Source organism: Carassius carassius, chromosome 31 (assembly GCF_963082965.1).
Source record: "Carassius carassius chromosome 31, fCarCar2.1, whole genome shotgun sequence".
NCBI classification, from domain to species: domain Eukaryota; kingdom Metazoa; phylum Chordata; class Actinopteri; order Cypriniformes; family Cyprinidae; genus Carassius; species Carassius carassius.
This window is the reverse complement of record NC_081785.1, coordinates 12159208-12172501: the sequence shown is the minus strand read 5'-3', so window position 1 is coordinate 12172501 and position 13294 is coordinate 12159208. Positions and strand designations below refer to the sequence as shown.

General features: G+C 38.7%; 1 protein-coding gene across 1 annotated transcript; it reads left to right on the top strand.

The window, feature by feature from the left end:
• The first annotated feature begins 548 nt into the window (after window positions 1–548).
• On the top strand, window positions 549–12135 carry LOC132111567 (calmodulin-1). The gene is made up of 6 exons (XM_059518977.1): window positions 549–666; window positions 4841–4871; window positions 5048–5191; window positions 10271–10377; window positions 10766–10901; window positions 11138–12135. Exons 1-6 carry the CDS (start codon window positions 664–666, stop codon window positions 11164–11166), a joined length of 450 nt encoding a protein of 149 aa, XP_059374960.1. The 5' UTR covers window positions 549–663; the 3' UTR covers window positions 11167–12135.
• Window positions 12136–13294: the final 1159 nt, after the last annotated feature.

Here is a 13294-nt window from a genome sequence, read left to right as displayed (position 1 = left end):
ATAAAGTGAAAATTAAATACTGGACATGTCAGTTTATTTATTTATTCAGTGTGTGTGCGTGCGTATGACATGTTAATATTATTTACTTATTTTTTTAAATTACATATTAAATACACATTGCTAATCTGCATTGCTTTCTCATATATTTAAATTATTTAAAAGAAAATTCCAATTAGGGCACTAAACTTGCATGATTAATAAATAATATTACTATTAATAATATTAAACCTATTAGTTTACACAGTGAACGTTTACATGCAATATGTAAATATGCTGTGTTTGTTCAACAGTGATGAAAAAAAAAGACCTACCAAAAAATGTCGGATTTAATGTACTTAAGTACATATTATACATACTTCTACATGTGCATATTACATTGTACTTATTATACATAATATTTCGCGATTAACCTATATCTTTCATAAATAAACACTTTTGGGTGATTATGATAAGTAGGTGGGCGGGGCTTATGACTGCTCTATGCGGAAGTGAGTGATAGGGATCCAGTACGGCGGAGTAATACATCATTGTATATAGTACCGGATCACCTTCAATACTCTGCGAGTGCGAGCGACAGTCGCACGTTGGAGCTTTAACTGAGAGCGGAGCCTCGCTGCAGTCTATCGTAGATTAACAAACGTAGTCCGCCCTCCATCATCAGATATGGTGCGTATCGTCTTTTATCATACACTACTCATTTATGAACATGTGCTCATGTTTTATGTATTTAACGCATTTCGGTTAATATAGAGACATGACTAACCACCCGCCTGTCTTTTCTGCGTTTGCTCTCGTGCAACAGCGAATTTGATTTCATATGCATGAAACACAGTTCTGAGTGTCATTTCGCTTCTCAAACGATGGTTGCATCATGTTTATTATTTTGAACGTGTTGCAGTATTATTGATGTCATAGTGCGGCAGGAAATGTGACATAGGCGTTTTATTATAATGTGATGTGCTAGACAGCAGCAGACATGATCTGTTCACGCGGTCTATTAAATAAGAACACATTGTGTTGCCTTTTAGTTGATATGTTTGAGACAATATTTGCTTTGCTTTAGCGAATGATTTTGCTATAGCCATCATTGACAGCTACTGTACAAAATCAGTACAGTCTGAATAAAGAGTAAAGAAAGACCTTAAAGAAATAATTTACCTAGAAAATATAAATTCTGTCATCATTCACTCACCTCTATGTCGTTACAAACCTTGTAGGACTATTTTTCCTTACCTGGAAAGCAAACCATTAACTTTTAATTGTATGGAATAAGATGCAATGAAAGTGAACGGTGACTGGGGCTGTCCGACTCCCTTTGGGTTTCACATAAAAAAGATTGATAAAAACAATAACAGAAGTTCAGTATTTGATTTAAATGTTTCTCGAAGTGTTCAGTGTAGTTAAATGAATGAGATTTTTAAGCAGCTGACATGTGGGTTGTGTTGGCTGTGAAGATAAAGCATTATTACATGTAGTCTAGATATGACCATGTTATTTATCTTAGCTTCTCTTTTATTAGGTTTATTTAAAATTAGCATTTGCATAACTGTCAGATCTTTCAAAAGTAAGTAGGATTATGACCATAAATTGGCTTTATTTATTGGTTTAGGTTGGCACAAACTATTTGATTCATTCTGGGATTTATTGACTTGTGGTGGAAAGTAACAGGTCTGTTTGTTATCCAGGCTCTGGGCTTGAAAGTTTTTCCTCATAAGAGCTTGAAACAGAGCTCATTAATTGTACAGCTGGATACCCAATGAGAAAATAAACAAACCTTTGTTTAAATGGTGCATTTTAGCTCAAGAAAGCAAACATTGTTCGTGAAGCATGGAAAGAATGTCCTGAGTGATTTCAACAAAGTCAATGCCGACTCAGTGAGTCCATACAAATGCTTCTGATTCTGCTTTTCCACAGCACCATGCTAGAAGGCTCAGTAGAAATCATTTTTTATGGATATTATTTAAGCCTGTGCTAGTTCTGTGGTAAACTAGTTGCTGGAGTGGCTAGTTGTTGTGCGAGGTGTCTGTTTCCTCCCTTCTTCAGGACCGTCCTGGCCACGATGCTGTAAATGTAGCTCTAGTTTCCTGTTTTTTTACCCATCATGTAGAACGTAGATCATGTACTTTCTTCATATGGGCCTTTCTGGAAGCTTCTCTGAAATGACAGTCATGCTAAACTGCTTGAATACTACAACAATAACTTTATAAATATTTAAGCGAGAATTTATTGGGTAACCTGGTAGCTGAAATGGCCAGATTAGCCATCAGCGAATGGCTATTTCAGGGCTTGTTGTCTCCCCTGTACACAGTTGGTTTGGTTCACAAGGAAGCTGCCTTCACAGTTGTGGTCATGAGTTTATATTCAGCCATCTTCCTGTCTTAGGTGCTAAGTTGTGGGTAGTACATTGGTGTTCATTTTGTGAAGAAAGACAGTTACTGGAAGTAGACTCAATAGAGTGTTTGCATCTGTCAGCATGATGGTTAAGGGGCCTAGGGGACTCCCTGTTAACATGGTGTGAATGTGGCAATACCACATTCATTATCGTACATTGGGTGTCCCAAGGACCAGGCCAGCCTTCTCTCAGCTGCTCTTGCCACTTGGTGAGTCCTAAATCAAGGCCAGATTCCAGGCAACATTGAGCAGCATTTCAGATCCAGGCCAAATTCCTGGCAGTGGTGTGTGATGTTTGAAGCCTCACTGGATGGCCTGGAATGTTTCCAGTAGAGGTACAGGATCCTGTTCTCCCCCATCAGCTGGAGAGAATAAAAAAATCCTTTATGGACAGGGTCCATGGGGAATCTGCAGATGGTGCATTTTCCACATTGATTTTGTTGGGGGAAAGAAGCTGAAATGTTTATTAATTGAATACACATTTAGATAATGTTACAGATTTCCATTTTGGTTTAAGTCAGTTTGATTAGATTTGTTTCAACATGATTTCAATTCTGATTCACTTTTACTCTGATTACCTAAATTGGACGTATTTTAAATATAATGTCCATTTGTCTTTCTAACAATACTGTAAATTATACAGGGCAGTCGCAAAGCAATTCAGAACAGCAACTATTCATTCACTATTAAAGTCACCATTTAATTCAATTGGACAATTCTAATTTCTTATAAAAAAAAATATTTCATTGTTTATAAAAAAATTAGCCATACACATTATTTAAAAAATAAGGTGAGTTTTAATCCCCCCTCCATCAAACGGTGACTACATGAAACTGGGATAATAACCAGGAAAAGAAAATAACTAGGGACTTGAATAAGGGTAAAAGCATGTCTTCATATATTAAGGTAAATTTTTAAGGGATTTACGGACCGCATGCTAATTGGAACAATGTGCCGAGATGCCTTACACATCAGGATAGTTATAATAGGGCAGAAAGGGACCTTTGTAACTCTCCAGATCATATTTGTCCTTATCTGGATTTGAACTCAGTCTTTATGCTAGCAGCCCAGATCCTTAACCCTCAGGCTTACAGGACCCCTAGAGAGGCACATGCAGAGAAAAATAAATTTGATCACAAGAACAGTTGAGACCGGTGAGATAATGCATCCGTGCAGGGAAAGGTAAAACCTGCCATTGTGTTTACAGATGGAGAAAGGTGTTTGCACAATTAGCAGAGAAGCAGTGCCACTCTGTAAACAGATGACCGCAGGAGCAGGTAGAGTGATGGGTCATTTGATTTAGCTGTCATTCTGTGTACCTGCCGATCTACCTCCGAATACATCCCACTTTGCTTGAGTGACCTGATGGGTCACCCATTTGACTAATTTCAAATAATGCAAGCGATCCCTGACCCTCAGCTTTGTAACCGTAGTGAGCTGCTGATGTTAAGCTTCTCAAAAATCAGCCTAATATCTTGCTGAGGGATATCCAATGCGGCCTGGGAGGTTGGTACAGTAACACTGGCCTCAAGGGTCAGGTGAGCTCTCACGGGTTCTGTGGTCATCAGCCAGACTCGCCACTACGTGCTTCAGGTAACCTCTACTCACAAAGACCAGAATGCCTCCAAAGAGACCTGTCATCTACCCTGAGGAGGACTCCGTGTCATTATCCGTGGTCTACGATCTCCTTGAAGAACTGTCTGCAGCACTGCCGCACTGAGCTTGGGGATGTCAGGCGGCAAGGCGCACAAAACGCCAAGCGGGCCGAGTGCCTTGCCAGAAGGTCTGGCGATGGTCCGAGAAGTGGTGGATGGCCTGACCTCATTGAAAAGCCCCACCGCTGAGGTCAAACCCAGGAAAGCACCAGTTAAAATGAAAAGGCATGATGTAAAGAAGAGTGATGGCTGTGGCAATGAACCCAAGGCGAAGAGACTGGTGGCTGATCTGACCGATATTCAGTTTGATGGGATAAAGGTTACTTTATCAAGAATTCCACTTTTTCTGTGTTCCTTTGAACATATTTAGCGGTTTTCATACTGTGGCCTTTAAGGGGACATTCATTCACCATTAGTTTATGATTTGGATGTGGTATTTTGTCTTGTTTTCTGGCATTGATTAGTTAATTGGCTTCTTTTGTAGTTTTCAAGCAGAAGCTTTGAGTGTCAAGAAGATAAAGCAGATGGAGCAGATAAAGTAGATGTTTTTGCTTTTTAATACAACTTTATGAAGAGCATTTAGTGTGGTAGTTTATTTTGTATATTCATGTGATGGTTAAGCTCTTTTACTCTTATTTATTGGTTTGATCTTGATTTTGTAACTATTGTTTTCTTCATGACATGGCGTCTGTCCCATTAGGGTTTGCTCGGTTTGTAAAGTGCTTGGCACAATAGAGTTAAAACGATGTTTATGACCCTTGTTTACTTATCACTTTTTCCCTCTCCATTTCCAGGCTGACCAACTCACCGAGGAGCAAATTGCTGGTAAGCCAATCTGTGTGTGTTTGTGGTGTAAACATGCCCTGAATTAACTTCATTGTCGAGGGTGAAAGTCACCTAACTACTTATTCAGCTAGATGATTCAGGAAAACATCTTGTGAAAGTTAAGTTTCATATATGTCATATATGTTTTTATACAATTTTGATCTGTTTCCACACAGAGTTTAAGGAGGCTTTCTCCTTATTTGATAAGGATGGTGATGGTACCATTACAACCAAAGAACTGGGCACAGTGATGCGCTCACTCGGGCAGAACCCCACGGAGGCTGAACTGCAGGACATGATCAACGAGGTGGATGCTGATGGTGAGTTGGATTTAGTTCCGATTTCAGAAATGAAGAAACCGTGATGTTATCTATCAGGACACGCTTCCTACAGTATACTAAGGTTAAGGTTAGGAGTTAGTCTTTGTTTCAGTGTGGTGTAGGCAGTCAACTCTGTGATTCAAATGACCAATGAAATCTTTGGAATCAGCTGCAGGGTGGGTTTGTGCTTAACTGGTTTTGGGGGAAGGGGGGAACGCACATGTCTGATTATTATTATTATTTTATTTTTTATTTTTTATTTGACAATTGAAAAGATTATGCTATGGACACCTTCTCTGTGATTAAACGTTATTTTTATTATGTAATTAGCTTATGAGCAAACAAGAAAGCTTTCAGATAACACCAAATGTAATGCGTCTGGGATGCTTCTCCTGTTACTGAGCTGATTTAATTAGTATTCTAGTATGCAGTGGTATCTTTACAGAGTGTCCTTAAATGCTATTGTCTTTTAAAATTTGTCGATGCAGAACGCTCTGGGTTTCTGACATACTGATTATTTATTTTGCGGTAGGAGTCATTTTTGTAGGTCAGACAGCAGAAAAGCCAGTTGAAAAACAGCAGGTAATAAAGATCTCATGAAAACCTTTACAGTGTTTCCACTACATTCATTCTGCTGTGGCAGGACTAAAAATCATCCATGGCTGCAGCTTCACAGTGTCACCACTCACATCATTTGTAGTCGAGGAATTCACAGTAGCGATGGGAAGTTCGGATCATTTTACTGACTTGGATCTTTGAATCTCGCTAAGAAAAATGAACGAATCCTTTTTCAAGTCATTTTGTTAATTTCAACAGAATATAATTAAAATGTTACATGTTAATATCCAAATCCCCCAACAAATCTATTTATGCAAACATTGATCACATTACATAACTATAATCCAACCAAGACCAAATTATAATAAACCGAAATGATGAATACATTGCTTAGCTGGCTGAGCAGTCTGTTAGTTCACCTCACCTCCCGAGCCTTGGGGTGGTTTGTTCTTTTGTCACGTCACATCCCCGTGTGTTAACTGAAAGTCATGTAGTCTTTACAGGAAACAAGTTATTAGTTCATTTGTTCAAGTCGTTCGTTCATCACGTGACAGCCCCATAAGCATAAGGCATTCTGTACCGGAAAGACTCTTGAGTCTTCAGGTCCGAGATGTTCATTCTTTTGTGACCGCTTCCTGGATCAGTATCTTGTAATGTTGTGTTCAATTTAGAAATGATCAAAGTGATTTTCCCCACCATACAGATAAAGTTTAAAGCATTAACCAACTCTTTATTACCACATTCAGTGTTATAAAAAAAGAACCATCACAGGAATTCACAATTTATAGATTGTAAGAACTAAGCTATTAAGCTCAAATAAAATTTTAAACCACAAAACATTACGTACCTTTAAGAGTAAAGAAACAAATGACACGCTTGTTTGAAAGGAAGTTTGGGAATTATTATCTTATTTCTGTATCCATTGCTGCTGTCACCATTCAAAACTATATTATATCATTATTATACAGTCTTTGCTCGGACTTGAAGATTCGGAAGATGAACTAATAATTTCTCTTTCCTGTACAGACATCATAGCCTCTGGTCTATGTGGCTGCATGTGATGAACGAACGACTCTAACCCGAAAGACTCGGGAGGTAAACTTATCATTTCTGTTTCCTGTACAGAAGCTACTGGAGGTTCCGCATGTTTGGTCAACATGAACTGAGCAAATCCCTTGCTGAGAGAACTTGTTGCTCCTGAGTCATATTAAAGATTTGTACTAAATGAACCAACATTCAGTAACAACCCATCACTCATGGGGTCTATGGGATTGACTTCCTTTTGGAGCCAGTCTGTAGCAGCCAGTCGATAAATTTCAGTTTAAGTCACTTCAATGTTGGATTCAAGAGAGAGATTGAAAGGTTGCCGCTTGGTCTAGAGCAGGACCTGAATTTAGGCGCAGGAATTGTAGTTTTGCGCATAATTAAACTCATTCCTGCAGATTCCGCTTCAATAACTCAATGACTGAATGTATTGTGCTTGTTACTTATCTTATTTTTTTTGTTAAAATTCAATTCAATTCAAGTTTATTTGTATAGCGCTTTTTAGAATACAAATCGTTACAAAGCAACTTTACAGAAAATTATGTTTCTACAATATTTAGTAATAGCTTATAAGTGGTGACTGTCAGTTTGTGCATGTATGACAGGATTTGTAGAAAAATGTATACAAGTCGTAGTCAGCCAGATGATGAACATTATTAATATTATTAATAATTAATAATTATTATTATATGATGCAGTCACACTTGTAGCAATATTTGTTAGTTCTGTTTGTTGATTCAGGCTTAGCATCATCTGGGGTCCTCTGAGGGTCAGCATCATCTCTTCTCAGGTGTTCTGGATCCAGACTGGAGCTTGTATAAATCCTAGTTACCCGTGGCAAAACATAGAAACAAATAGAGACATCATTAGCATAGCTGCTGTTTCAACAAAGTAAAATTAATTCGTTTAACCCAAGCTAAAGAATAAGAATGCACATTTGATCAGATACAACTATACTCACAATTTAAGATACATTATTCAAATGCTTGGCGAAAGAGATGCGTTTTTAATCTAGATTTAAACCGAGAGAGTGTGTCTGAACCCCGAACATTATCAGGAAGGCTATTCCAGAGTTTGGGAGCCAAATGTGAAAAAGCTCTACATCCTTTAGTGGACTTTGCTATCCTAGGAACTACCAAAAGTCCAGCGTTTTGTGACCTTAGGGAGCGTGATGGATTGTAGCGTGGTAGAAGGCTAGTTAGGTATGCAGGAGCTAAACCATTTAGGGCCTTCTAGGTAAGTAATGATAATTTGTAACTGATACGGAACTTAATAGGTAGCCAGTGCAGCGACTGTAAAATTGGGGTAATATGATCATATTTTCTTGACCTGGTAAGGACTCTAGCCGCTGCATTTTGGACTACCTGTAGCTTGTTTATTGAAGAAGCAGGACAACCACCTAGAAGTGCGTTACAATAGTCCAGTCTAGAGGTCATGAATGCATGAACTAGCTTTTCTGCATCAGAAACAGACAACATGTTTCGTAGCTTGGCAATGTTTCTAAAATGGAAGAATGCAGTTTTTGTAACATGGGAAATATGATTTTCAAAAGACTGTCTAATATAACACCCAGATTTTTGACTGTAGAAGAAGTAACAGTACATCCATCTTGTTGCAGATTGTAATCTACAAGATTCTGTGTAGTGTTTTTTGGTCCAATAATTAATATCTCTGTCTTATCCGAATTTAATTGGAGAAAATTATTAGTCATCCAATATTTTAAATTTTTAACACACTCTGTTAGCTTAGATAATTAAGAGGTTTCATCTGGTCTCGTTGAGATATATAGCTGAGTATCATCAGCATAACAGTGGAAGCTAATTCCGTATTTTCTAATAATATTACCAAGGGGCAACATGTATATTGAAAATAGAAGGGGACCTAGGACGGATCCTTGTGGCACTCCATATTTTACTGATGATAAATGAGATGACTCCCCATTTAAGTAAACAAAATGGTAGCGATCGGACAGGTAGGATCTAAACCATCTTAGAGTCTGCCCTTGAATACCTGTATAGTTTTGTAATCGATCTATGAGTATGTCATGATCTATGGCAGGGATAGGCAACTCCAGTCCTGGAGGGCCATTATCCTGCAGAGTTTAGCTTCAGCCCTCATAAAAACTCACCTGCATGTATCTATCTAGTAATCCCGAAAACACTGATTGCCTTGTTCAGGTGTGTTTAATTAGGGTTGGAGCTAAACTCTGCAGGATAGTGGCCCCCCAGGACCGGAGTTGCCTATCCCTGATCTATGGTGTCGAACGCAGCACTAAGATCAAGTAAAACTAGACATGAGATGCAGCCTTGATCTGACGCAAGAAGCAGGTCATTTGTAATTTTAACAAGTGCAGTTTCTGTGCTATGGTGGGGCTATGGTGAAATTCTTCATACAGATCATTTTTGTGCAGGAAGGTGCTCAATTGAGCAGACACAACCTTTTCTAAAATTTTAGACCTAAATGGAAGATTTGAAATAGGCCTATAATTTGCCAGTTAAAATAAATTAAATTCTGAGTCTGAGTGCATGTGATTAACGGGTAGGGAGATTTAGCCACAAGGGGGAAGGGGTGTGATCCATGGGAAATAGTCCTGCCACCACAGCTGAAAAAAGTTCTAGAGGAAACACAGCTTTACATAATCTACTTTGGCAGTGGTGGCCATGGAATCAAGAGAGTGTTTGTGAAGAGCTCCATCGAGAAGAACATGCAATGTAAAGAAAACCACACACATATATATGCAAGCACGTGTCTACATCCACATTGTCAGATTACACACGCTGTGTGAGCCCTCTGGGAATGGCTGTAGTGATCATTTTCACACACGCATGCACACAGGAGGATGTCATATTTGTCCCGTGTAATGGAAATATCCCACCTCAGCTTGGTAAACCACAAGAGAATAAAACACATTTCAGCTTGAAAATCCCAGAACCTTCAACATTTGCCTTGTTTAGAATTAATTTAGAAATGAAAAATGTGATCAATATTAAAGTTCTGCACTGTTTTGTCTAAAGTAAACATGAAAGTCTAAAAGCTAAAATGAGTCATTTTAAATGCTACAAGTAAATTTCAGTCATGGCAACATTTAAAGCATGAAAAATGCATATTAATGTTTAGCTAAAAATTACCATTTTACTTTTATCATATTACTAGTGTTTTAAATAAAAACTCCACTGTTGATACATTTTGTGTCCCTAATTTGATTTAATCTCACAATATAAGAAAATAAACAATAATTCCTGTGACCTTTCTCATAGTTTTAGATAGTCATCCTTGAGTGTTTGCTGTGACTCTCTCAACTAGGACTAATTCACTTTACTTAGATGACACTCAAACACACTAAATATGTGCTATTAGACCTCATTATAATTATGCCCTATTGACTCCCCTGCTTTCATCCTGCACTCCGGGATACTTTATCAGAGTTTTCCAAACATCCTGGCTCATATCCATTTATTCTTTCTCTGTTTCTTTCAGGTAATGGAACCATCGACTTTCCAGAGTTTCTGACAATGATGGCCCGGAAAATGAAAGACACCGACAGTGAGGAGGAGATCCGCGAGGCTTTCCGAGTGTTTGACAAGGTCAGTGCTGAAAAGAAGGCATTGTGGTAAGATGGTGTTTTTGCTTCCATGGAAAGAGTGAGGAGACAGAAAAACAAAGCAACCCTTGGAAAACTAAATAAGCCCTTGTTCCACGTGAAGCTGCAGCTGGTTTGAAGGGATTCACAGTCACTTCCACAGTCAGACATCTCTCCCTACAGGTTTACTAGGACATTTGATTGTCAAATATTTAGGAAAAATCATCATTGAACTGCTTCCCTTTGTTGAATGTTACCACTGCTGCCCCTTTTATCTGCATTGTGCTTCCACAATACGTTGTTACACTTTTTAAAATCAACTACTTTGGATTTAGTGGTTTAATATTTTAACATGACACAGCTGACTTATTGATCCTGTCTGTGTCTGAAAGGATGGGAACGGCTACATCAGCGCAGCAGAGCTTCGCCACGTCATGACAAACCTGGGTGAGAAGCTAACGGATGAAGAGGTGGACGAAATGATCAGAGAAGCTGACATCGACGGCGACGGTCAGGTCAATTACGAAGGTACGATGCAGCTGTGTGCTGAGGTTACCTGGAAAGGGTCGCCGTTTTATGCAGATTAAACATTACTTTTATAAATTGCCACTTCAATTACATTAATGTAGCTTGGAGATAATTTGCATGCATATACAAAAATGGAGACTAATTTAAAAGAGCAGCTTGTAAACTAGTAGATTTTGTGCTCATGTTGTGATCATTAGCCTCATGTCTGAAGTGTCCATCTCTCTTTCTGTCCACAGAATTTGTACAAATGATGACAGCAAAGTGAAGCTCTTCTGCTCTCTCCTGACCTCTTTAGAAGACAAAAAAAAAAATCAGTCAAATGTTTTACTTACCTCTTACGCAAAAATATTCATTTATTCATACTGTTTCTGTATAGAAAATACTGAATGTTATAAAAGGAAAATGTCCATATATAGAAAAAAAAATATAATAAAATAAACAAAAAAAAGACATAAATGAACTGCATGTACTGGTTAATGGTCCTGTTCCCAAAGAACTGCTTAGACGTCTACAAATTGATCAATCAACTAATCCTGATATCAAACCTTCAGAAACTAAAGTAAAAGCATCTGGTGAACTGCTTAACTGGTTCCATTTGCTAGTGGTGATGTTTGGGCTGGCCAATCGTCTTCTACTTCCTGTTTCTGTTCTACATGCATGCAGCTTGAGTTCAGAGCCGCTATTGAGGCGGAAACCTCAGCGATGTCTGTCGGAGCGTTCTGGGGGTGAATTTAAAAGAGGTTTGAATATCATTTGGCGGTGGTGGGCGGGTTTTTCGGAATCTGCATAGAGGACGAATGAATGGGACCTTTGCAGTTTGCTTCAATAACTTAATAAAGAGATATTTCTAAGAAAAATTAGCAGTTAAGAGTTTTTAAACTATGTTTGGCATGTCAGGATATTTGGCGTTTTGTTTCTTTGTGCATTGTGCCCAATAGCAGGGGCATTTAGCGGGAGGGAGTGGCTTAGGAGTTTAAGGGTGTGACCTTTCACCTTACGTGGAAGTGTTTTTCGGGTAAGGGCAATGGTGACTGTACCATAAATGTTTGTATCTTTAGTTTTTCCTCTGGGCTCTGACCGTGAGCATGTTGATTTTTCTCTGGAGAGTCCAAAAGAGGGCTTTGGCCGCCAGGAGTTTGTTTCGACTGCCCACCTTCAGTTCTGTTTATGTTCATTCCAAGTTGTATATGCTTGTCTTTTGATTTTTTTTCCAATAAAAGAACATGAACTCGAAGCTCTCAACCTTGTTTGTCCTTTTTGTCATTCTCTACAGAAACATTTAGGGAAGCTTTTGCAGCCAACCTACAGAAATCACCATGGCAACCACTCTCTTTCTGTATGTCTCTGTATATGTGTGTCATGTTGTGTGAGCGCTGATCCATCCAAGTGCGGGCTTGAGCGCGTCTGTCTTTGGGGATTTTAGGGGTTGCCTGGCAACTTGGATCTATGGCTCTGGTGGATGAGGGGGATATCAAAAACCACGTGGGAGCTGGAGAAGAGACTCTGGAGAAATTTAGAAGTGTGTGTGTGTGTGAGATAAAGTCTACAGCTGATTGGATCCACCTCTTGTAGTCAGGCAGAGTTTATCCCTACAGCAGATCTACAGTATGTCTCTCTTTTTCTTTTTGTTTCTGGAATAATTCGTTCTCATTTGTCCAGTTGAAGCTTTACCACATAATTCGCATCTGATTCAACATGAGACTTTTACACTTAATTTTCAGACTCGCTCTTAATTTACAGCTATTTAAAGCCTGGGCTCAGTGACAGTGTGCTCGGGGGGTGTGGAGATGATTGTGCATCTACTATGTGCTGAGCGGTGAGAAGCAGGATACAGTGACAGGCGTGTGGGAGGAGAGAGAGAGAGAGAGAGAGAGAGTGCTAACAGCCCACATCTCTCTGCCCTTCTGACTGATGAGCTGCACATGGCCAATTGTGTGTGTGTGTGTGTGTGTGTGTGTGTGTGTATTAAATGCATTACTTCTTCCAAGAAGAAGAATCGGAGAATGGCTGAAGGCTTCAGAAAATGTTCGGCTGTATATGCAGTATGTTCTGGTTACTTGGTGCCTCTGAGATAAGACGGAATGTCTTTTCATGATTTGGTTGCAGGCGCTGGTTGGTCACACTTTCTCTGTCCTCTCAGGCTTTATGAGAAGAATCTCTGAGCTAGAATAGCCAAAATATCCCACATAAAATGTTTAACACAGCTAAATGTTTTTTTTGTTTTGTTTTTTTAAACCCTAGAAATGTCATTTTCAATTTGAGAAAAAACATTTAAAATTATAATATTTAACACTTCAGAACATCCTTCAATTGTTATTTTCAATTTGTATTTATTTTATTTTTTTTTTAATTGAAATACTCAAAACAAAGCTTATTAGTTAGAGAACTGGCTT